We start from the raw sequence: 27,507 nt of genomic DNA on the forward strand, positions 1-27,507 counted from the left end.
GCGTTCTATAAAAATTACATGAGCAGTGATAAATTTCCCTCTTTGAGGAGGCATTCATTGAAATATGTATCTGTGTTCAGAACAACTTACTGCTGCGAGCATTTCTTTTTAAAACTTATCATTGCAAAGAGTCAACGATGCTTTAGATTGAGTGGCTCAAACCTGGAAATCAGTTGTGTGTAGCATAGTCATCAATACCACCTAACATCACACCCCTCACCAAAAATAAGCCGTTTCATCCACCACACTAGGGGTGAGTTAGTTAAATATTTGACCAAATATAACAGTATAATTTTAAGTTGATAACTTCGTATGGCCCACAAATTGTATTGTAAATATCCAAATAACCCTTGGCAGAAAAAGAGGCTCTGCCCCACCTGCCTTAGGGGTTCTTCAATTGGCATCTGTTAACTCTTCCAGGAAAATCTGTACTCCATCCCTTCTGAGCTCTGCAATGTGCCAGAAATATTAGTTTCTGTTCCAATATGGAATATTCTCACGTTGTGGAGAAATCGCATAACAAACTGTGGGGTACATTTTCTCTTGTTACCCCTTGTGAAAAAGTAAAATTTGGTCCTAAAGCGATATTTTAGTGGAAAAACATAATTTTTTTTCGATTTGCCAAAGGTGTAAAATTCTGAAAAAATCACACGTGGGCCCAAAATAATTACGACACGCCTAGAAGAATTTTTAATTGGTATAGTTTTGAAAATGTGGTCACTTGTGGGAGCTTTCTGCTTTTTTGGCACCTCAAGGTTTCGGCAAATGTGACCACAAATTAGTTCAGGTAAATTTGCAATCAAAAAGCGCTTCTTTCCCTTATGAGCCCTGCCGTATGTCCAAACAGTAGTTTCTGACCACATATGGGGTATCACTGCATCCGAGAAGTGCATAACAAATTTATGGGTCCATTTCATTCTGTTACCCCTATTGAAAATGAAAAGTTTAGGAAAAGAAACATTTCAGTTGAAAAAGAGAGGTTTTACAAACCATGCTGTGGAGAAAATACACATGGATTATCAAGTATGCTACAGCACGTCCAGATGTGAAATTCATCCACCTATTTGCAGGAAATTTTACTCTTTTCCATGCAAATGTTTAAAATCCACAGCAAACCTCAATGAAAGATATGCAGGTTTTGCTGAACTTTTGATCCACAGTGCAAATTTACCTGCCATGTGAAAGAAGACAAGCGTATGGTTTCTGTTTTTATTTACGTAAAAAAAAGTATATTGAACATATTAAAAATGCATTTACTGGAAATGGTAGTGAGCAGATGATCACAAACTCCAAGCTGAATATTGTACATTACTGCATAATTCAAGATTTGCCATTTAAAAAAATAGAATTCAAGTCAACAGATTTTAAGCAACATGTATAGCCATAGAGAAGTATGTATAATTCCGTACACATTTATAATAATGATATAGACTTTTGAAATTACCATCTCAGTTCATTAGTCAGAATGATATAAATTGTCCCACATGAGTATATGTTTGCTTATTGCTACAAATGTATTAATTACTGTTATTATTATTTATATTGATTTTTACTTCAGTGGTTTTCCCATATTGGTAGGCCTATTAGTGGCATATTTTACAAGATGTGTTAGTATAGGTGAATATTTTAATCTATTTGTGAGAAATGAAAAAAACCATTCCTTCCATTTAATAAAAATTTTGAAACTTACAAAATTGTACAAGATTGAACATTATCTACATTCATGTTTTGTCTTCAAAGGTTGTTTTTGCTTAATATAAGCAGCTTATTGTCATTTCTATTAGAAATCGTATACTGTAAGATGCAGATCAACTACATACACAGGCACAGTCATGTACAAGGATCCAGAACTATGGCACACAGAGTCTGTACAGTCGGAGGTATAGGCACTCCATGTGCCATTGCATAGTGCCTCCATCGTGGCACCATGTTATAAGGATATTCTCCCTTAAAAGCAATGCTTCTCAGGGGAATTATCTCTGTCAGATGGCATTTGATGGAACATGCCACTTTTTTATTATTGAATTCAACATCTTGAATGATGTATGGATCCATAATACGCTGATAGTTATGAGCCCTAATTGGAAGAACACCACATCTGAGGCCTGGCTCTCACTAGAATCTCTCTTACAGGCATGTGGCTAGATCTTTATTCCAAGGCTTACCATATAGTTTAAAAATAAATGTGGTCGTCTATTTCTGTACAACCCAATTTGTTCACGATTATCCCCATTTGAAGGTTTCCCCATAAGCCAAGACCTTCATCCATTATCATTGGAGAACAATGATATAAGTTCTTGCACACCAAGAGCACTCAATCTATGCTGCCCTTAATGCTACGGATCAGCACGGGATAAAGTCTTTTGTGCGTGCTACTACCATAGTCTCGTGGAACTTATACTGTTTCTTGACAGGTCACACTTAATAGTCTAAGAGTCAGACTGTCATATGACATGAACAATACTGGACAGTCAAAGAATGTTTCATGTTCATCCGTCATGTCCATGACATCCAGAAGCCTTGTGGGTTGTCTTTAGGTTTACAAAATTACAAGCTGTTCTTGCTGATGAAGTGATACCGACACATTGGCTACATTTTCTTTGTCTGCTGTGTCTTCTTAGATGCTACAACTTTGAGGGGAAAAAAAAGTATGGAAATATTGTAGTGTTATCAGTAGGGCCAAAATGTTTTCAATTATTTTGAATATTCCTTCAAATGGGAATTAAGCAGAAAATGGGAATTAAGCAGAGTATGTAATACTTTAAAATATTCTGAGCAATGATTTGTTATTTGGTGCAGTTCCTAAACTTAAAGGAACACTAAACATAGATAATGCAAAATGACAGGAATTATCCCATAATCCCCTCCAATCTCATCTCATATTAAAACTAGACGGAGTAAGATATAAAGAATTCTTCTGTACGCATCCCAGGAGATCAGCCATTTCTCCTCTCCTCCTTCTCACAACTCTGCGGCTGGCTTAGGAACAGCTGTCTGCAGCAGGATCCTCTCCCTACTGCTTTGTCTGCTATAAAATACTAGGAACATTAGGCCTACCACTCAGAAACCTGCCAGACAAAATTGGAGGAATTTGGAGGAAATTTACGCCTGTGTTCTCTGCAAGACTTCCACACGAATGTACTGAAATTCCTACAGACTAACAAACAGTGGGAGCAAGTTTATCTCCTGTTAACGCTAATCATTAATTTCTAGGTTTAGTATTCCTTTAGGACAGTGATATAAGGCAGGGGGGTCCAGCCCCCCACTGAATTAGACTTGGCATGGATACCCAGATCAATCATTTATGGTGCAGGTATCATCCCATTGCTTCCCAGAGTCTAAAACATCAGGTTCACTGAACACAGTCCTTGGTGGCTTTCGGTATCCCTGATATAGAAGGATGCAATATGTCAATGCACTCAAGGTATTAAGCTGCACAGTTTTGTACTTAATGCTTAATTCTCTTGATACTTTTGCAATCTTGTTTCTTCATAATTCCTTCAGAATATTAAAAAAGCACCGAAAAATGTTGCTTTTTCATCCATATCAAGGATACGTTCGTGACTTACAGTGACAAATAACCGATCTTTTTCATTTAGCTTGAACACACCGCCTTGATAAATGGAATGAAGTCCATACTCCGCATCTTTTGACCAACATGTTGTTTTTACGTTTTTCATTAGTGCTATGGGATCTCGGTAGCTTGTCATTTTGTAAATGTGTTGCACTAGTTGTTTTTCTTTCCCTTCAGCATCCTGCTGACGGAAATACGTCTGGGCATAGATATAATAGAAGCCACTTTTTGCAATGACCAGTTCTCCATTTTGTACTTTGATGCTGTTCATATCGGACAGGGTATTATTAGACCATCCAATTATTTTATGCCCACTGTAGCGCCCATTTGATAAAACTGTAGAGGAAAAAGAGATATATGTGTTAATGACAATAACACAATGCAAAAAATGACTTTTGTATAATGCATGTTACTATTTTGGAGAATTAAGTGCACCAGTTGCTTACATCATTTACTAAAAGCCTGCCTATATAGTGAGCTCACCGTAAATGGTTCTAATGTACAGGTTGGAGCATCACCTATTTCAATCTACTATGAAGCCAACAAATCTGTATCATGTCCCTCCGCCATAACTGATATCTGCGAAGAAGAAGCTTTTGCTCTTTCAGACATCATTCATCTATGTATTAGAGACATCAAAAACATTTTTTTTCAAACGTAAGGATGATTTTCAATTGTATTCTCAATTTTCTTGTTTTTTTTTTTTAAACTAAAAAATACCAAGACATATTTTTTATATTAGGGAATTATATGCACAGTAAATACTGTCCATTGTACCCAGCTATCTTTGTCAGACTGTAAATGAAGCAGCAGGACACATGGCTGATCACTGCTCCATTCAAACTAGAATCCCATTGGCCCTAGGACTAATTTTGGACATGGAACACCCTCCATTATTGTGGTTTGTGTCCTCTATGGTGTTGCATTTGCACTCCTACTGCCTATATTTTACACGCACACACAGCTCTGCTATGTTCTCATTCTTACAGGCACTACCCCCCATCCCACCCGCTTTGGCAGAGCTGGCCGGAACTGGCATAAAGTACCAAAAGACACAATATTTTCACACAACTTCATGTTGCGCAAAGATTTTACAACTTTTCAAAGTGTTTTACATCAGAAATGTGGGATAAATTTGATGAATCAGCCCCTAAAGCTAAACCTGTGGCAAAAATGAAATAAAACTGGATATCTGGATTGAAATATACTGCGTGAATGCAACAGTCATAAATAAGAAGCAATTAGTTTAATTAATAAGGGAATGTGCGCACCGCATTTTTTCATGAGTTTCTGGAGCAGGAACTGAGCAGAAACTCCAAGTCTTTGAGGAAGATTTAGAGAGAATGTGCTCAGTTTCTGCTCCAAAACCTTCTAAAAAATTCATTGTACACATACCCTTAGGTATTCACAGAGTTTTTCTTGGGAGGTTTTTAAACAAAAACTAAGTGGAAACTGTCCAAATCCTCCTCAAAAAAGTGCCATTCTGCTCAGGGTCAGCTGAAAAAACTGAGCAAAAACACTCCATGTGCATATAGCCTTGGGGACATTTAGGCCTGTTCAATCCCATGAAACCTGCATATGTGCAAGTATACCAACCAGATGTAGTATGCATGCTAGACTTTTTTTTGTATGGACTGTACTACTGGGAGGGATGCAAACTCCCATCACAGTTACTAATTATGATTAGACTGTTGCTGCCATGAGGTTATAATGCAAGAGATCATAGTTAAGCCTCCTGACTAGTGTTGAGCAAGTATGAATTGTTAACCCCTTCGGCGAGCACACTCAGGTGCTCGCTGAGTATTTGCGGCGTTCTCGGCATTGATGAAAGTGTTGCTGCGGCTGCATGTGTCACATCTGTCATACACCTGTGACACATGCAGGGATTGCCTGTTTGTCAGGCAATCCCTACATGTGTCACAGCTGTGTAACAGTCGCGACACATGCAGCCGCGGCGGCTGAAACTGAAATGCTGAGCACGCTGAAACTACTCGGCGAGTACCCGAGCGTGCTCATTTCAAGGGTTAAACGAGCACGCTCGCTCATCAATGGCTGTGGGGAAAAACAAGCGCAATAGAGTGTTATCCAGACAACAGCATAGAAAGAAAAGTGGTGCTGCTCACCTGATGCGGTTGTGTGAGACACAAATAGACTAAATAGGTTTCAGAGTTAAAATTTACAGCTGAACTAATTTAAAGCAATTAAAATAGTTTAAAAGGTGTACGTTTCTTTTAAGGTAAGGTTACCAAACAAGACATCTTCTGTTAGGAGATGCAGGTAGCCTGCGCTGCTGTTAGTATATCCACAAAGGAATCCAGTAATGACAAAGGGTAACAGTGCGGTTTATTCTTGATGCGTTTCATAGTGCTCTCACTCCTTCATTAGGAGAACCACAAAGATTGTACACAGTAACATGGAACAGACTTAAATAGTTCAAAAATTCTGTATGCCAGGTAGGTGTTTTTTTAATTTGGTGCTCATATTTGATTTTTTGAACTATTTAAGTCTGTTCCATGCTACTATCTACAATCTTTGTGGTACTCCTGATGGAGTGAGAGCACTTTGAAATGCATGAAGAATAAAGCGCACTGTTACCCTTTGTCATTACTGGATTCCTTTGTGGATATACTAACAGCAGCGCAGGTTACCTGCATCTCCTAACAGAAGATGTCTTGTTTGGTAACCTTACCTTAAAAGAAACGTACACCTTTTAAACTATTTTAATTGCTTTAGTTCAATTAAATTATAAACAAAAAAAAAGTCCATATTTTCTTGCAATTACCACTTATTGGACTGACTTAGCCTATGGGTTAGTATCTTACATAACCAGGAATATTAAATCATTTTTTTCACTCCATGGAGAGATAATTTACGTGTTTGTTTGTTTTTGGTTGTTGTTTTTTTACTGAGTATGGAGAATAAGACTTCTCAATTAGAGCTAGCGCCCCCCAAAGAAGTGAGAAGTTAAATAAATTGTTGTATAGCCTTGGAATCATAGTTAGAAAATATGCAATTCTTTGTTTTCTGCGTTAGTTAAATTTGTATAAATAAAAGTCTTATTAAACATCATATAAATCTTGTATCGTACCTTTTACCGCAGTCATGGCTTTCTTACTATCCCCAGTGACATGGGCAGCAATCATTGGGCCAGTGTAGACTTGCCTCTCAGCAACGGAGACTGGGAGAACTTCGGAAACCTTTTCTGGATTAAGAAAAACAAAGAACAGATTTAGACAATGATATATAATCTGAATTGAATGTACACTACAGATACATGAACACTGTAACCTACGGCCATGGCCCCAGTATTCAGTCAGTATTTTTTCTCAGGAGAGGGGACCAAAACCTGGAGTGGGTGATAAATGCAGAATTGGTGACTTGTTTCTATTATACCTTTTCTCTGATTGTTCCTCACCTGGTTTTGGCTCCCACTCCAGAGAAAAATACTGACCGAATACTGACTAAATACTGATAGTGGGGTCGTGGCCTAAAGCAGCAGGTGGTGGCAAATCTTAGAAAGTGTATATAAGGCTAAGTGCGCACGATGCGTATTTGAAGCGGAAATTTCCGCTTCATTTCCGCATGTCCTTTTTCCTGGAAAACACATGCGGAATTTGGCATGCGTTTTTCGCGCGTAATTCGCGCGTTTTGCACATGCGGAATTGCCTTGCGTTTTCTACTGCATTGTAGATGGCAATTCCGCATGCGTAAACGCACAAAGAATTGACATGCTGCGGAATTTTCCGCACAACAAAACGCTGCGGAAAATTCCGCAGCATGGGCATTACAATTGCGGAATGCCATAGGGGACCATGGGAGAAGGCTAACATGCGTAATTCATGCGTTTACGCTGCGGAATTTTCCGCACAAAATACACATGAAATACGCATCGTGTGCACATAGCCTTAATGTCGGAAATGTGTTGAAAACACTTGTGGAGAAATGTCAATGCTGGCCATGCACCTAACATAGCTGTGGATGATGGTGGAATACTAGACTATCTTTCCAATCTTCTCCATGAGTAGGGATTGGAAAGTGAATATGTTTATTTCAATTCAGAGGTGAATCTTCGGCTGTCAGATTGGCTGTCTGGTGGCTATTTTTCTATGTGGGGAATATCGGCTCTGCCTGTTTTTTTCCTTCCCCAATCGGAAGACAGCTGATTTGGCAGCATAGAAAATTCAGCCCTTTCATAAAGGGAGACCAAGACTGATCATATATATTATATATTATCATCTATACATACATTACCAATGTGATTCGGCCTTAGGGGTGGATATTACTCACAATTCCTAAGAAAGGCATACGAGTAGGGCAAATGACTATATTCTCTGTCTAGATTTGCTGTGATTCACTTGTCTTTCAGTAGAGTAATTTAGAGGGGTATTACAGTTTGTGCAAATATAGCTTTTTTTATTGTATAATAAAAAGGTCTACAATTTTCAGGGAACAGCTTATCGGTGGGGTTGCCTGGTTTTGATGACCTCTCCTAATGATAGGTACCAAAGATCCTCTTTAAAAAAATAATGAAGGCAGCCAGAGATATTAATTACCATGAGCGATTCATACTGAAAGTATATCAGAAAATTGTAGACGTTGGAATAATAAAATTACCTTCAAGTAATTTAACATCTTTAAATTACTCTTCTGAAAGCCAAGTGAATCACAACAAATCTACACAGAGAATATAACCATTTGTACCCCCAGTGATCTAGTATTGATTTATTTCCCCTTCCATGTGTATCCTTGCAGTATTGGCTTTAGTGAAGACACACTGATATGTGGTATTATTTATAGTGAGAAAATCCATAATAATAGTTTTGTTACAAGCACTTTGGAGCTCTGGTATTGCCTCGTGAACAATCTTCTTTGTACTGACGCAGATGTTATAATTAAAAACTAATAAAAGGTTCTCTTTAAGACATTTATAAGGATCAGCCTGAACAAACAAAACTAACAGAAGAGGTCAGCCACACGGTGACAAGAAGTATGGATTGAAGTAAGAACTTATTAATAGGTCAAATGTATAGTTAAATGCATTGTGCAAACAGTGAAGCATTGGACTTTGGTTATTTCACTTCAGAAAAGTATAAAATTGATTGAATAGTTACAACAGTAGCAAGATTGTACAGAAAAAAAGTACAAAGTTTGCAGTTTTCACATACATGGGTAACAGTCTGACAATGAAAAAGGTTTGATGACTAATAGATGACTAATATGATGTCTGAGACAACGTAGCAGCCATAAAGGGGAAGGTGTCCGACAACTATGACCATGGAGGCAGCTGCTTCATGTGCATGAGGTTCTATAATGAAGGAACACAACATATGCGCCATGTCCTGAAATCACTGTGTGCACCACTGAGCACTTCTGACTATCAAACCTATACAGCACAGTGATCGGGTCAAGGGTTGTGTCCAAAGCTTGACCAAAAAGCAATAGAGGAAATTTATTCTTCTACTTGCTTCATTTTTTCTGCTGGAAAAAAAAAGTTGTACATTTTGGTGCATGTATTTTGCGCAACAATTTGTAACTTTTTTATTAAATAGTGCTCAAGTCACTATACAATAAGTGATAACAACTCGGATAGGCTAGACATGGTTTACTGTAGCCCAACATCTAAATTATTCTCTACATTTACGCCAGCCCAAACTGGCCACAAAGATTCAGTAAATTTATTAAGAGGCCTAAGCTTTTTAAGAAATTTGTTGCATTTTACTTTAGTTCTCTTTCAATAAGACCAGCGTATGAAATGCCCGTCGCAAGGCCCCCAGTAAGGTCATGTTCACACGTTCAGTATTTGGTCAGTATTTTACCTCAGTATTCGTAAGCCAAAACCAGGAGTGGAACAATCAAAGGAAAAGTATAATAGAAACACGTCACCACTTCTGTATTTATCACCCACTCCTGGATTTGGCTTACAAATACTGATGTAAAATACTGAACGTGTGAACGTGGCCTAAGTATAATAGTTGAGCTGGGAGTGGAGCGAGTGACCTAATACAATCATTTATTGGAAATTAGATGTCTCCACCCTTTATTTAAGTGTTTTGGTCAAACCCTAAAATCGGGTACTAGGCTGCAGAAAAAAAAGATGGTGGAAAAAGATACCTTTAATCAGTGATGTTATTTCAACTCCATACTTTTCCTCCAAAATCTAAAAAGAAAAATCCATAAAATTACTGATTTAACAGTTAATAATGAAAGAAAACCTTCACTGTGATAGCTTAAACTGGACTGACCACATGTTGTACAAAATAATGTGAGAATAACTTACATTTCTGAGAAGTCGCTGGACTTGTTTCTTCACTTCTCTACATGGTTCATTGTCATCAGCACTGTGGACGCTTGCTGCTTGAAACACATAACTGAAGTCTTCTCCTACCAAACAGGCAATATTGTTTCTTATGTAGTTTTCATTCATCTAGAAAAGAGAAAATCTCTGTATTAAAAGATGTTTATTCCTATGGGTATTGAATATTACATTGTACTTACTTCAAAAGAAACAAAATCAGTGCAGTATGAAAAAACCTTCCACCTTCCAGTACAATTAAACCCACCAATAGTCTTCATAGATAGAGATGAGGGAGCCCAACCTGTAAAGTTTGTGGTTCGTACCGTTTTACAGTTCGGGAGTCCCAGGGGTGAGGGAGAGAGAAAGCGAGAGAGCTTTTCCAGCACAAAACTTCGGGTCCACATTGATTTCTATGGGGTTCGGTTTAAGGTTCAAGTTCGGGTACAGTTCTGGTACCCGAATCGAACTTTGGACTAAAGTTCGGTCGAACCTGAACTTCCATGGGTCCTCTCATCAATTCATAGACCTTCCCATCTTTTCAACCTGTATACATTATTGATAACCCAAACATACAATTCTGCTTTCCCCCAGCGTGTAACGCTATGTTCACACACAGTGTTATTACAGCGTCTTTTTAGTCAAATTAAAAGCTGCTTATTACAGTTCCAGCAAAAGATATGACATTTTTCCTGGCTGAATTTGAGAACTGGAGCAATTTTTAAACCTCCAGCATGTCAATTCTTTCAGAGTTTTTGGAGCATTTTTTTACCCATGGAAAGCAAGGAAAAAGTGAAAAAACACAATGTAGGTTTTGTGGCGTTTTCACAGCAATTTTGGTAAAAACTAATTTATTAAATATGTACTGTAGACAAAGCATACAAGTAGTCCGCACCCAAAAAAATGCTGGAAAAAATTTAAAAGGAAAATGCTGAAAAAGAGGAGTTTTGAATGCAGTATTTTTTACTGCCAAGAGAGAAAATTTTTGGTTGCAGAAAAAAATGTGGCAAAAATGCTCCTAATCTAAATGCAGATTGACGAACTTCATCTCTAAGTACCCTAGTGGTCATCAGGCACAGGGGCTAATAAAACAGCATACTGTATATCCATAACCTGCACAGCCAAGTATAGCATTCAGATTTACTAATACAATGTGATCACTTTTGTAACTGGATATGAAATAAAACTAGGAAACATATGGATGAAGTCTGCTCATCTGACTCATGGGGTTGTACAGAAATTCAGTGTCAGATAGAAAAAAGTTGCTTCCAAGAAAAAATAATGCACTGTATGATGGCATCTACCATGAAAAAATGAAATTGTAAGTTCAATATGGCAAGAGTCGGATGTAAATTAATACAGTCACTGTGAAGTCCAGCAAAATGTCAATAAAATATTATATGAGAAAACACTAGGGAAAAAGTAACGCAAATAGGGTCTTATCCGACAAACAATAAAAAGTATTCTTATCAGATTGTGCTAACCTGATCCATGATATTATGCGTTTTTAAGTTGATGTCAGTTGTTCACGGGTCGTCAAAAGCGATGAGAATGAAGATATGGAGAAATTGTGTATACCTGCTGTGCTGCCAATTATTGAAGATGTCACAGAAAATTATTAAACTTGCATTTTTTATTCAACCCGTTTCGAAGCGTTTCGCTTTCTCTTCAGGAGACAAGCACATATAGACATTAAGCATACAAGACAGTTTTTAAAGGCTTGAATTTCAAATAAAGGCGTCAAACTAACACATGACAATGTGTTAAGACACGCAGTAGCTTAAAGGGGTATTCCCATCTCTAAGATCCTATCCCAATATGTAGTAGGTGTAATAATAATAATATTAGCAAATACCTCCAGTAAATTACCTCCAGAAATTTAGCATAGTTTTTATGATTTGCTATGTCACTTACCCCATGTAGGGCATTGCAGGACCTTAGGTATCCATGGTTACGTCCACTGATATGGTGAGTTAGCTAGTTGCTAGTGGTCATAATCATGGATACCGAAGGTCCCGAAATGCTTGCACACGAGGAAAGAGGCATAGCGAATCAAAAAAACTATACTACATTTGTAATTGGAAGTATTTTATAATATTATTATTACTGCACCTACTACATATTGGGAGAGGATCTTGGAGATGGGAATACCCCTTTAATAAATAAATAACACAGGGTACTATAGATTTCCCTATGGAAACCTGGGTTCGAGTCCAACTCTTGTTTTTAGAGTAAATGAACAAACAATTTTATTTTAAATTAACAATTTAATTAGGACATACTTTTATGTTTTAAATATGTGTGTAATATATCATTTCTTATACACTTAACATAAAGATTTTTTATGTGCATTTATTTTTACCAATGTTATCTGATTTAATTATGTGCCGACCTAGTGAACTTTGACACAAGACACAGTTATGTGTTGGTTTGGCGCCTTTATTTGAAATTCAAACCTTTAAAAATGTCTATATGTGGTTGGCTCCTGAAGAAGTGCCTGTCACTTTGAAATGCGTTTAATAAAAACCACAAATTTAATAATTTTCTGTGAATTGACGTCTTCAATAATCGGCAGCGCGGGAGGTATCCACGATTTTTTCATATCTTCAATAAAATATTATAGTCACCTAGACGTACAGAAAACAGTAAGAAATGATAATATTGGTATTAATAATTTAACAAGACCCTTATATATTGTCCCTCTAGCTTCCTGCATACAGCGTTTCGGATCATTACACAGTTCAATGTATGTTTTACCCAAATCTTGGACTATCTTCAGTTTCCTTTAAAACAAGAACCATCAGGGCGAGCAGTTCACTTGTAACATCAAGGAAGAAGGAAGTATGGTAACTAATTTTTCTCCTACGCTTTATTTTTGCAGCATGGGAAATAACCGCATAAAAAAAAAACAGGATTTATTTGAACTATTTTTTTTCCTACTTAATCTTTAACATGTAGACAATACACGTAGCAGTTTTATTATACACATGCCCTGACCTGATTTTGTTCAGAGCTCTGGGAATAAGCTTTAACTAAACATAACCCAGAATGAATCATAAACTAAAGCCTCAAGGCTAGACATTAACTCAGAACTGAAAATAATATAAATGAATGAGAAAACCCACAAATATAATCAGCATTTCAGAATTTGCTGACTTGTTGCTTTCAGTAGGTGGTGTTATGCTAGGTGCCAAAAACATTTGCATTACACCAGAAATTAGTTATTACTGATAATATGTTTACAATGGTGTATATCACTCTATATCACTATACATTATCACAGTTTTAGAAGCTTTTCGTAGATTTGCCTCTACTCTGAAGAAATTAATGCCAGAAACAATATGGCCACACAGATGACCGCTTATTCTGAAAAGTCACTTAAAGGTATAGTTCTCCTTTAAGAAACATTTACATATCTCAATATTCCTGGTACTGTCCTAATGATGACTGATATCACTACTGTTATTATCTTTAATTACCATACATAGCTATAGTGATTTCAAGGGCATAGATCTTACAAAGTCTGACAGATAGGGTAGGTACACAACCTTTTTCTCTCCATTCGAGAAAAACGGTTCAGTTATGCTAATCAGACTCTGATGAGACTTTGATCAGAGTGGCATTAGTTTTTCTCGGACATGGAGAGAAAAAGAAAAGTTTCTCCGCCTTTTTCCATTCAGTCAGTCCATGAAAATCGGACCGCACTCAGATGTCATCTGAGTGCGGTCAAATGTTTTCCATAGACTTGCAAAATCGGTCCGTCGCAAATTTTTTCTTCAGACCACTCAGTCCAAGGAAGAAAAATCAGACATGTGCACAGCCCCATAGAATAACATGGGCACGAGTGCCATCCATCAAAACCACGGATAGCCCTCATCCAATTTGAATGGTTATTTGCACAAGCCCTTAAGGTGCTATGGGACCCCTGGAGCAAATTGTTGCAGAACAGATTGGTTGTAGTCCTTAATTTAATGTGTGACGAGAATCTGTCATTACCTCTTTACCAAGATGGTGCAGGAAATTAACATAAAGATCATGCAAAAAAATGGGAAGAGAAGTATTATGTCCTCCTGTCCATGATGGTTTGGGGGTGGAAGGATCAATTAGCAACAGAAATCCACCCCCATTGCACACTTGGCTATGAGCTCCCTTCGCATCTATATACTTCACAGGGCTGGAGTTTGGTTTTTAGCTCTGTGACTTTATGACAATAAGATGTAGCTTCCTGTTCAATTACTGAATATATTGAAAACTACTGTAGTAGGGACCTGGGACTGACTACTATGAGAAAACTAGTCAGCCAGTAACATCAGTTTCCTGCTTTATTAGATTTAGCTCTGAAGCTTTTGTTTATTCTTAGTGGTTTGAGGACATTTCCTGGTCTACATTTATAAGGAACCGAAGATGAAAAAAAGTTTTTCTTATAGCAAGAGGTCATCTCTTGGAATTTTACTTTTTTTTGCTCTAAAGATAAAATTAGCAGTACTCTGTTGAGGCAAGACTTTTTTGTTCCTAGATAGGATTCCTGGACTCTGAAGGTAATTTGAGACAGAAATTTGCATATACTCTGACCTGTTTCCTTGTGCAGAAGATTGACAGTCATTGATCTGAGCTGTCCTACAACTTTAATAAAAAGTTTACTTCCTAAAAATGTCCTGCAGATACAAAGTTTGCTGCTGAAAGTGAATTTTGCAGTTTGAGAACCTTGAAGCACCACTCCAGCTTTTATTTTTATTCCAGCACTGGAGTGGTGGCACTAATGTACTGTAAGTTCCCTGCCCCTAGTCTTATACTTATCAGCAGTCGTCTTCATCTGTTATTGGCGCCGCTCCGGCTGTCTTCTGCAGTTTGTGATCTGCCGGATCGCTAGTGTTTTCTGGGCGAGCCGATCACTTCTCAATGTAAGTCTATGAGAGCGAGGCCAGAACGAGACGCTGATAGACTTACATTGAGAGCTCGTGACCGTTACCTCAGGACTGCAGCAGAGCTGGAAACAGCTGAATACAGTGGCTGGTAAGTATATTACTAGGGGCAGGGAACTTACATTAATGCTACCACTCTATCATTGAAAAAAAAGCACCCTAGTGGTTCTTTAATATAGATTATGCTGTGGATAGTGCTTATAAGCTCTGACCTATGTACAGCATCATCACTAGAGATAGAGATTGCCCGATCTCCTTCTCCACTCTCTTTTGTTAGCAGAGGTTGTCTCATAAAAACGACCCGTGTCCTTATGCCCTATTTTATAGTTTATAGAACTAATAAAAGGGGGGACACCTATGAATAGCCGCCTCCAATGATCAACAAGAAACACCACTAAGGAATATCGATTCCGGCTCTGGAGATGTTCCATATTTGTTCTATGTGACCCTTTTATCACAGGTCTTCCACCAGTTTATATACTAGTATGCCACGTTTAGGCTTTTGTCACCTTTTCCATCATGGTTTTTCCAGTTTTTACCATTGATTAAAGCTGCATTCACCCATTTGTGTGAAATGTCTGAGTGAAGTCTGATTATTTAATTGGACAGCACTTGCATCCATAGAGTAGAATGAATATGTTCACACATCCTTGGAAATCATGGATCCAAGAGTGGGATCCGTGTAACTCAGAGCATGATCTATTCTAATCTTATTTTGCAGATCAGAATCAACCATTAAAGTCTATGGGGATCCATGAGACACGGAAGCCTTGGAAACAATCACATGGATGTAGGAATGTAACCTCAGGCATGAGTATTAGGCCACTTTCACACATCAGTGTGTCACAGTCTGAGTGCAGATACATGGACCAGCTGCGGGTCTACTGACCTGAACTTGACAGCCCGATATATACCTATGAGGCTGCTAAATTCAGGTCAGGTGATCCGCGGCCAGTCCATGATTTACAGTCCGCACTCTGATCATGATACAAGGATGTGTGAATGCGGTCTTACCATCTGAAAGAAACGGATTGCTTTTTTCTCAGTTGTCAACCTAGTTGCATCACTTTACTTTTCACTGAGCCAGGTAGACTGTCTGAACATTTTTTTTCCATTGACTCTTTGCCCAAGATCATTTAAAAACAGATAATTAATATCCTGAAGTACAAAGCAGGTCTTCAATTTTATACGGCTTCCCATAGTCTTTAATGGCCATGTCTGATCCGCCAAACGGATGATAATAGGACATGCTCTGAGTTTCATGGACCAGAGACACCGATCAGTTTTTTAAAACAGATGTGTGCACGGATTAATGGCACTCTATGGGTCCCTGTGCTGTCCAAGAAAAAAAAATGGATGTATGTATGCAGCCTTAATCTAAGACCACGGCCCCACTATCAGTATTTGGTCAGCATTCGGTCAGTATTTTTTCTCAGGAGTGGGAGCTAAAACCAGGAGAGGGTGATAAATGCAGAATTGGTGACTTGTTTCTATTATACCTTTTCTCTGATTGTTCCTCACCTGGATTTGGCTCCCACTCCTGAGAAAATATACTGACTGAATACTGACCAAATACTGAGAGTGGGGCATAGTGTAAACACTATTAGTATGGGTTGTGATACCGCAAAACAGTTTACATGCACAAGCTTGGAGTAAAATGTTCATAGAATTGCTGCCAATCACGTAGGGACATGTGAATTTTGCAGCAATTTTAGAGGTGTAGTAATGGTGCCAATATTAACCTTACATGTGAATGTGTTCTGCTGATTACTAACTGGATGTGTTTGGTTACAAAAATAAGCAATTGCAAATATTCTGGTCAAGACAATATCAAGTATTTGTGCTGACACATACAAGTCGCAAATGCCCATCGGCACACTGACACAATAATAGAAGCAGTATAACAGCTCCTAAAGGGCAGGGAAGAGGAATGTGAGTATGTTTGAGCTATTTATGTAATTGTATATTGTAATAAAAGGCTTTGAAGGTAGAAAATCGCTTTTACAGTACACTCAGATATGATGGATATGTTCTGCTGCACATTTGGCTGCTGATTCACTACAACATCTTCTCTATAGAAATCAGTCTGCAGATTTCAAAATCTAATATGCCATAAATCCATAAATTCCCCCATTCCCTTGCATTGTATGGTACCATGCTTCAGGCTTGTGGTGTAGAATCCATGCAAAAAAAGTGTATTACCTGGGAATACTGCATTTGGCAAGAATTATACAGTGAATTAAAGGGAGTTTGTCAGCCCAAATTGACACTATAAAGTAAACACATATCCTTATAGGGGGTGTAGCCTTATGAAAACGCCACCTTGGCATGACTCTACCTCCCTCATTGGTGAATGACAGCATTGGCTTGCCTGGAGTGATTGCCATCTGCAGAGAAAACTCCAGGAAGCCAATGCTGTCAATCACTGCTGAAGGAAGTGGAGTGTGTAAACATTTTGGCCGAAAGAGTGCAGTAAGACTCTTGGCCACACCCAGGGTGCACTGTACATCCTAATTTGCATATCTGATTGAACTTCAGTTTATTATTATTATTGTGTTTTTGGGGAATTTTTTTTTAACATGCATTTTAATTGCGTTTTTGACGCTGCATTTTTTTGTCTCTAGGTGCCATGTCATGTTTTAAATAAAGCTGCTTTGTTTTTGATACTTCTTGGTATTTGGCTTTGACAAAACTTTATTGATATACTCAGGTGCGGATTACATGTGTTTTTTATGCGTTTCTGCCTTGGAAAAACACTAAAAACGCATGTGTATTTTTTACCTGCTGATTTTCAGAACCTAATGCAAGTCAATGGGGAAAATCTGCACGTAAAACTCAGCGCACCCGCAATAGAAATTGACATGCTGCGGATTTGAAACTCGCACCGCAGGTCAATTTACGCTGAGTAAAGAAAATCAGAGTGGCCGTGAGATCTGTATAAATCCCATCCACTTTGTTGAAACTGTAAGACGCTGCGTTTCTGACATGGCGTCAAAAACTTACCAAAACCTCATCGTGGAATTGTAGCCTAAAGGGTCTATATAGTCTATAGCATGTTCTATCAGCCTAGGCTGACAGACTCCATTTGGACCCCAGGGGGAAAACTGCTTGCAACCTTGAGGCATTTTTGCCCTAAAGATGCTTGCAGTAATGGTAAACACATGTGCAGCGCTCATCACATTATATACTCCATAGGGGATTCCACTCGTACGGTAAATCCCACCTCAGTGGATGCCTGCAAGCTATCAGCCATTTCTTATCTTTCATTGCTGGACTGGGCTCAGCTTCCTTGTTTGTGAAAAGAAACAGGATGAAATCCAGACACTCCCTAGGTTAACACACAGCTCGGGTAAAAACAATACTTTGTATGGTTTCATTTTCAGATAGGTAGGATTGCATTCAGTGGTAAAAAATTTATAATTAGCGTCAAAAGTGTGAAGAACTTCACTGCTGCAACACAGAGGATTCAGCCTTATTAAATAATACAAGCCCAGCATTCTTCTCCATACTGTATTTTCTTTCCTAAACAAAAAGTATGACATGTTTTTTTTTGTACTGCATTGTTTTTGGATAATTCCTCTTACTTAGCTTTGGTAACATTTTGTTAATGTAGTCGTATGTAGATTACACGTGCTTTCAGTGCAGAAACGCATTAAAAACTGATATATACCTGTGGATTTTTCTCATCGTATTTAAGTCTATGGGGAAAATCTGCAAATACATCGCATATTTACTGCAAGAGAAATTCTGTGAATTTCAAAAACGCACAGCAGTTAACTTTTTGCGCTGTGTTAAAAAAAAAAAAAGTACAGCGTGCATGAAATTTTTATAAATCTTAGCCACTTTTCTGGAACTGTAATACACTGCATTTTATGCACAGCATAGTGGAAAAAGCACTCAACGTAGGAACTTAGTCTTATGATACTAATGTGCACCACAAAGATCAGAAGTACGGTAACTGGAAAGTACAGGTGCATTCATAAATCTGACCAATTGAGTTATATTTTGAATTTCAAACTGCCTCCAGCGACCAGGAAGTGTTCAGATGCCTACTGCATACTGTGTTATTACTAGGTTTAAAGGAGTTGTCCTCTACTAGGAAAACCCCTTTTTGATCTAAATGTTCGGCCCCAATAAAATAAAAAAGCTTATACTCACCTCCGGTCCCGGCGCCATTCCAGAGGTGTCGGCACTCGCAGTCCCGGGACTCTCGTGCGGTTCTCTTGACACGTGAGCCTGGCGCCCAATCAGCGCCAATGTTGCTGTCCCGCCTTCAGACATTTTGAACACAAAGAGGATGTCATAGATCAGCTGCAGCTACAGTGACACCAAAAATGATTGGGCGCCGGGCTCACGTGTCATAAGAACCGCATGAGAACCCTGGGACCGCGAATGACGACACAGCTGGAACGGCGCCAGCACAGGAGGGAAGTATAAGCTTTTTTATTTTATTGGGGCCAAACATTTAGATCAAGAAGGTGTTGTCCTAGCAGTGGACAACCCCTTTAATGTACAGGTTGTATGTATGTAGTACATTTCAAAGCTCCCTCTAATGGTCATGGTTGATAGCGAAAATGTAATAATTTATGACTGAAGCTGCCTATTAACAAACAGTTCTATCTACTATAAAAATATATTAAAAAATAAAGCCAGGCAAAATTTCCAAGTTATTTAGATGAAAAAGATCATTTTTATTGGTGGATATTCAACTTTTTTTCAGGTGCCCACGTGCCTTTTTACATCAGTTAAAGTCAAAAAAATTAATTGAAGTATGAAGCTATCAATTACTTCACATCTATTTTTTTACTTCAAGACTTAGCTGCACTTTGTGAACTTGCCCTTTGAATCATGCAGTTTTGTACAGCATTTTAAAGCTGGAGTTTAAAAACCATTCAAGAAAGATTTCTCTAAAAATGAATCCTTGAATATGCATGTTATCTTCCTATTTTGGTTGCTTATTGCATGCAATCTGGTCATAATAGTGTGAACTATGGTCAAAACAATATGCCGTCTCCTGAGATTGTACCTGGCAATCTGTTTGTAACCTTATCCAAGAACATTGCCTTGTATACTTTTTATCACTTTACAATTATACAGCCTTGTACCTGATAACCTTCATAAAAGATAGCATTTACAGGAAATGTTGAGAGTAAAAACAGTGAAATTACAATGTATCAGGGTTTTTTTTTTTATCTACTAATGGGTAAAATTAAAGTTCAGCTAAAACAATTGAGTCAATTCAAGGTCCTTTCGGAAGAGAAGCAAACGGATGAAAACTAGAGAAGTATATTAATTAAACTTAGATTAACTTAATAATACTACCAGACCCTACCTAAATAATACTACCTATACATTGGCCAGCTCGCAATTTAGAAACTAGTAGTAAGACCATGTTCACACAGTGTTTCTCATGCAGAAACAGCTTCAAGAAATGGTCCGTTAGTTGGTGTTTCTTTTTCCTGATGCACTTCTTAAAGGGGTTTTGAAGATGTTTTGAATAGGTTTAGAAGAGTTTGAAGAGGTTTTTTTCCCTGAAACGGAGGGTGGGGGCGGGGGGTGTTTCTAATTAGACCGTGCCGAGTTTGGACCAGATTTCATTAGGCCCAATTGAAAGTGACATGCACTTTCTTATTTTTCCCACCAAGAGTTTTTAAAAACTTCTTCAGAATAAAAACCCTCAAAAATCTTCCCGTGTGAACTGCAAAGTGGATTTCACATAGAAATGTATAAGTAGAGTTTTCTAAGCATTCTTGAGAAGGATTTTGGGATGGATCCACTCCAAAAACCTCCTTAAAAGACTCAATGTGAACATAGCCCTAGTGTGCAGTGAATCATTATAAGACCACGGCCCCACCATCAGTATTTGGTCAGTATTCGATCAGTATTTTTTCTCAGGAGTGGGAGCCAAAACCAGGTGAGGAACAATCAGAGAAAATGTATAATAGAAACAAGTCACCAATTCTGCATTTATCACCCACTCTTGGTTTTGGCTCCCACTCCTGAGAAAAAATACTGACCGAATACTGACCAAATACTGATAGTGGGGCCAAGGCCTAAGGAGTGTGGTGAAGGCCCCAGTCATCTAGTCCCTTTTACCTCCCTATAATCCAACCATACATATAATATATAGAACATACAGTAACATATAGCCAATACATTACACCACTGTCCTCTGCATTTTACAATACCTGCATGTACATTTGCATACCTTTCATCCTGCTAGTTTGGAATTTACATGTGATATCTTCCTTTATTTAGCAGGGCTCCTATAGCCAGGCACTGTTTGTGCTTTCTGGTTACAGGGTTGTGCTTGTTTACAGGCTCACACACGACGTCTCTATTGTAGTCTCTAACAACAAGCTGTGTACATTTGGTTTGGCTACATGGATGTGTATGTAAACACCAGTGCAGCCATAATCCCAGAGTTTCCACTAGAGGAACTTCACCAGAATTGCAAAATGATCACAAAACTTACTACTACTGCTCAACTGCATGGTCAAAACATCCTAAAACGTCTTCATGGATGTGGTTGCACACTAAGCTTTTGATGCAAGGACCACAACACCCACAACTGAGCACCATTGTAACATTGCAAAACACCCACAATTCAGCGACATTGTAACATCACACAACACCCACAATAAAGCAACACTGTAACATCACATATCAACCGCAACTGAGCAACACTGTAACATCACACAACACCCACAACTCAAAACTGGAACATCACACAACGCAACAATACTGTAACATCACACAACACCCACAACTCAAAACTGGAACATCACACAACACAACAATACTGTAACATCACACAACACCCACAACATAACACTGGAACATCACACAACACAACAATACTGTAACATCACACAACACCCACAACATAACAACACTGGAACATCACACAACACAACAATACTGTAACATCACACAACACCCACAACATAACAACACTGGAACATCACACAACACAACAATACTGTAACATCACACAACACCCACAACATAACAACACTGGAACATCACACAACACAACAATACTGTAACATCACACAACACCCACAACATAACAACACTGGAACATCACACAACACAACAATACTGTAACATCACACAACACCCACAACATAACAACACTGGAACATCACACAACACAACAATACTGTAACATCACACAACACCCACAACATAACAACACTGGAACATCACACAACACAACAATACTGTAACATCACACAACACCCACAACATAACAACACTGGAACATCACACAACACAACAATACTGTAACATCACACAACACCCACAACATAACAACACTGGAACATCACACAACACAACAATACTGTAACATCACACAACACCCACAACATAACAACACTGGAACATCACACAACACAACAATACTGTAACATCACACAACACCCACAACATAACAACACTGGAACATCACACAACACAACAATACTATAACATCACACAACACCCACAACACAACATCACACTATTACACTTCTGCATGAGATTGGAACATAGGATGAGCTGCAGATGTTGTTGACCCAATATGTCTGAAGCAGAAGTGTTGGGTTTGTTTATGTCTTTTCTGTTGCTTTATATAGGACTGAAGATCCACCTAAGCAGTAACTTCCATGATAGAATTATCGCTCTTCAGACAGTACTGTCCTGAATAGTTAAATAGCAAATTCAGCAGATTTCATGCACACACAGAAATAAAAAGATAACAAGCTTCATATCTAACTTAGAGAAAACCAGCGCTAATGTGCCCCGGGAACATTTCCAGACACAAATACTGGACAACCTTGTGATTTCTGGAAACTAGCCAGAGATATTAACTGGGGTATTCTGCAGCTGCAGAGCAATAATGTTGTAGAATATACCCTGCAAACACCATAGAAAAATAGCACAAAGGATCTAAACTGTAAGAAGTCAGAAATCAGTATTGCATGAAGGAAATCAACATGATTTATTCCCTTCTTCCACAGTAAGCTGAGAAAAGTCAGGAGCGAGAGAAACATGTACAGTATGTATATAGTGTATGGGAAGTATAATATATGTATATATTTTTATACATATACATGAAGTATAATATACGTATATATATATATATATATATATATATATATATATATATATACATGTGTGTGCTACTGTGAAAAGGCTGTCCCTCCCAGCTGTTAGGAAAGCTTCAGTCTGAAAAGCTTGACAGGGTGAAGAAGACGCAGCATACCTGTTTCATTTCATTTCTGAAGTAAATAAATGTGACTGCAAAAAATAGAGACTGAAGCAACAGTATGAAAAGGACAATTCCAGCCAGAGGGAGGTAGGGGGATCCTGGAGCAGCCTTCATGTTCATGGTAGGAGGATTGCTGCCTGAGTGGTGAGGTGCACTTTCCTCTACGCCCTCTTATAGGGAGGGAGGAACATTCTTAAACTCTTTCGTTTTTACCTTACTGCATGAACCATGGTTCTTATACAATCTGATTTTATAGGGTTTGGTTCAAGTTTATCAGACTTTTTACTGGCCTCTGTAAGATATGTGTGTATCTTTGAGTAGCAATCTACAAACCGGGGTGAAACCTGATGACTTTTTACAATCACATTATTAACTTTTTAGAGTCAAAGGAAAATTAGATGGAAAAGTAGGAAATGAAGAAATGTCTATCAAGTTTACCCCGTCATCCACCAGCTTAAAGCCACTCAGACCTTGCACTAAAAGTGAAGTATTCTACTGTTCTCCATAAATGCAACTTAAGCTGGGGTGTCATATGTTTATTCCCTTTAATGCTGTCTCGCATATCCAATATGGTTAGATTTGTATATGTTTGCCCAGTAATTATTTGTCTCTATCAGAAGAAAGAAAATAAAAAAACAACCCTAGTCCGTATTCCCTATAGATTAGAATTGACGACTTGAGCTGTCCAAAATTTATGTAAATGTCCGCCATGAAATCCTACAAATACCCTGGTTGGGAAAATAACTAGCCACACCTTCAATGCCAAAATCAGTAGATTACAGGGGGTGCCAGATACACATCCACAACAATCAGCTCCAATATATTAAAAGTATAGGTCAGTAATCCGCTTACTGAACAAGTTACTGTAAAGTCCTTAAAGTGCATTTGTCACCAGCATTCACACTGTACATTGCATATATTATTCAATAGGTCTCTTAGACTGAAAGGGACTGATGCATTTAATCTGAAAATCCATACCTAAGTGGTTGTATAATCATGAAAGTTAAAATGAATTCAGCTATAAAGTGAGAGATCTCATGAATCTAAGAGTATTCATTCTCTTCCCACCCAGTCTGATTGCTGCAGCATCTACTGAACAAGGATTGCAGCAGCAGGGAGGAAAGGCAGTGAGCAGCTTTCAATCTGAGTGAGCCGGTGGAGATTGAGGACAAACTATTGCATAGGATTATACAGTCATTCTTAAATGGATTTTCCCAGGAAGTACACCAATCTCATGAGAACTGATTTCATAATGTATGTGCAGTTTGTATTTTGAAATCTGGAAACAGATCCTCTTTAAGCCACTTATTAACCCATTTGCACACCCATTCACCAAACCTAAGCTACTTAATTTTATTCAGTAGCCTTTCATATAGGAAAGTATAGAGTCAGTGGTGTACCGCCAATGGCGGCAGGCTACGCCACTGGTATGGGACCCGTGAGGCGGGGGGACCCCGAAGCAGTGGGGGTACGAGGAGGATAGGAGAGTATTGTATTCACACGCAGTAGCCGCTGCTGCAGCTACCACGTGTGCCCGCTGCTAAAGGGAAATGAATATTCCCTCTTCTCCACTCCCATGAGCATGGAGAAGAATGAATATTCACTCTCTTTTGTAGCGGGCATAGATGAGCGCTAAGCAGCAGCTCCTGCTGACAGTGCCCGCTACTAAAGAGAATGCATATTCACTCCTCTCCACACCCATAGTCCTTGCGCGGAGAGGAGTGAATATGCCGGCAGCTTACATCAGCATCTGAGAGCGCGTGCTGCTCAGATGCCGACATGAGCTGCTGGCAGACAGGATGCAGTGCTGGAGCAGAGGTGAGGAAGGAAGGTGAGTATGTGTTTATTTTTTTGTGTGTGCAGTGATAGGGCCACGCATACCAGGATTGGGGGATGAGGGGGCCACACACACCAGGATTGGGAGATGAGGGGGCACACACACCAGGATTGGGGGATGAGGGGGCCACACACACCAGGATTGGGGGATGAGGGGGCCCCACACACCAGGATTGGGGGATGAGGGGGCCCCACACACCAGGATTGGGGGATGAGGGGGGCCATGTGTACCAGGATTGGGGGATGAGGGTACCATACATACCAGGATTGGGGGATGAGGGGTGCCATGCATACCAGGATTGGGGGATGAGTAGTGCCATACGTACCAGGATTGGGGTATGAGGGGGCCCCACACACCAGGATTGGGGGATGAGGGGGGCCATGTGTACCAGGATTGGGGGATGAGTAGTGCCATACGTACCAGGATTGGGGGATGAGGGGTGCCATACGTACCAGGATTGGGGGATGAGGTGTGCCATACGTATCAGGATTGGAGGATGAGGGGTGCCATACATACCAGGATTGGGGGATGAGGGGGCATACATACCAGGATTGGGGATGAGGGGTGCCATATGTACCAGGATTGGGGATGAGGGAGCAATGTGTACCAGGATGGGGAAATTTACCAGTAGCTGCTGCATTTCGCACCCTAGGCTTATACTCGAGTCAATACGTTTTCCCAGTTTTTTGTGGTAAAATTAGGGGCCTCGACTTATACTCGTGTCAGTTTATTTAAAATATACAGTATTTTAAAATCAGTGAGTTCATGGTGCCCATAATACTACAAGACTGTGGGGTGCATTATACTATATGGGGGCTGCATTTTACCCTATGGGGTGTGTAATATACATATTAGTGTGTAATAAACATATGTATGGAGGACTACGGGGAGTACATTATATTCTATGGAGGACAATGGGAAGTTCATTATACTTTATGGAGTACTATGGGGGGGTGCATTATACTATATGGAAGGCTATGTGGGGCCATTATAACATTTTGAGGGCTATGTAGGGGGCCATTATACTGTATGAAAGCAATTATACGGTGTGAAGGTTTGTTTGGGGTCCATCATACTGTTTGGAGGGCTGTGTGGGGGCCATTATACTGTTTGAAGGGCTGTGTGGGGGCTATTATACTGTGTGTAAGCCCATTATACTGCATGGAGGGCTGTGTGGGTGTTACAGTTGGGGGATCATACTGTGTTGGGGTCACCATACTTTGCCTTGGGAGTTGAAGTGGGGTACAATAGGGTCACTATACTGTGCATGTGGAGGCTAATGTGGAGGAATGCACCATGGGGGTGCTTGGAGTATACTTTTATTGGCATCGTACTTTATGGGGGCAATGAAAGAGGAATCTTCAGCAGGAGGAAATTTGTTATGTAAAGGCTGGAAAGTTGTGAGATATGCTCTTCTGTGACACAGACAAATATTTATTTATTTTTGTTTTGTGGGGGGGGGCAATTAGAGCTTCTGCTTAGGGCCCCATGATTTCTATGTATGCCCCTGTGTAGAGTCATACTTAATCTTAAGAAAGGTCCACAAGATCTCAATAGGGTTTTGTTCGGGTCAGGAAGGGCCCATGTCAATATTCTTTCATCATTAGAGAGGTTGTCCACTACTTTTACATCAATATCTGATCGGCCGGGGTCCGACACCCGGCATCCCTGCCGATCAGCTATTCTCAGTGCCGGCGGCCGGAAGTACTTACTTAGGGAGCTTGGCCGTCTACTTTTAGTGGCCGGGGCTTGTTACTGCACATCCACCTCCTATTCAATTCAATAGGAGGTGGATGTGTAGTACCCAGCAGCGGCCACTACAAGTAGACAGCCAAGCTCCGCAAGTAAGTAATTCCGGCCGCCGGCATCGATAACAGCTGACCTGCGGGGGTGCCGGGTGTTGGACCCCGGCTGATCAGACATTGATGTCCTATCCAAGGATAGGACATCAATGTAAAAGTAGTGGGCAACCTCTTTAAGGCCTTTACTGATTAGTCGAGCAGGGGAGTAGTTTGATGCATGCGATGGGCATAAAAATCATAGTTTTCTTTAAAGATGCAGACTTTTTCCTGTACCACTGATTGCGTAAAGTGTCTTCTAAAAACTGACTGTAGGTTTGGGAGTCCATCTTCAACCCAAAAAGATCCAACTAGCTCATCTCTAACAATGCCAACTCATAACAATACCCCACCTCCACCTTGCTGGTGTCTAAGTCAAAATGGAAGTCTGCACCCATTACTGATCCAGCCACAGGTCCATCCATTTGGTCTGTCAAGAGTCGCTTTCATCAGTCCATAAAATATTTGAAAAATCAGTCTTCAGATACTGTATTTCTTTTTCCAGTCTTAATGTTTCAACATCTGTGTCTTGTTCACTGGTAGTCTGGTTTAGTGGTGGCCGGGTTTCAGCCCTCCTTACTCTGGCCATGTCTCTGAACACCTTATTCTTCTGGGCCCTCCATGGAGGTTGCAGTTCTGGAATATGACAGCCCTGGAGGATAATGACTTCCTGGTCGCTTCATGTTTCATTCTTTTCAAAGCTTTGGAAGATAATGTGCATCTTTTTTTCTCAAAATGTTTTTTGCGACTCTGCATAATGATGCAGATGGAGTTACTGTGTTCTGTT

At 39.4% G+C, this 27,507-nt stretch overlaps 1 protein-coding gene across 1 annotated transcript; it reads right to left on the bottom strand.

The window, feature by feature from the left end:
• Positions 1-1,195: 1,195 nt before the first annotated feature.
• On the bottom strand, positions 1,196-23,227 carry TNFSF10 (TNF superfamily member 10). The gene is made up of 5 exons (XM_073674907.1): positions 23,040-23,227; positions 9,852-9,998; positions 9,686-9,731; positions 6,663-6,776; positions 1,196-3,910 (listed from the first exon to the last, which is right to left on the bottom strand). The coding sequence occupies exons 1-5, from the start codon at positions 23,163-23,165 to the stop codon at positions 3,501-3,503; spliced, it is 843 nt and encodes a 280-aa protein (XP_073531008.1). The 5' UTR covers positions 23,166-23,227; the 3' UTR covers positions 1,196-3,500.
• Positions 23,228-27,507: the final 4,280 nt, after the last annotated feature.

The sequence above is a fragment of the Phyllobates terribilis genome, unplaced genomic scaffold (genome assembly GCF_046119375.1).
Source record: "Phyllobates terribilis strain yellow unplaced genomic scaffold, ASM4611937v1 Scaffold_3__8_contigs__length_932513732, whole genome shotgun sequence".
Taxonomy (NCBI): Eukaryota; Metazoa; Chordata; class Amphibia; order Anura; family Dendrobatidae; genus Phyllobates; species Phyllobates terribilis.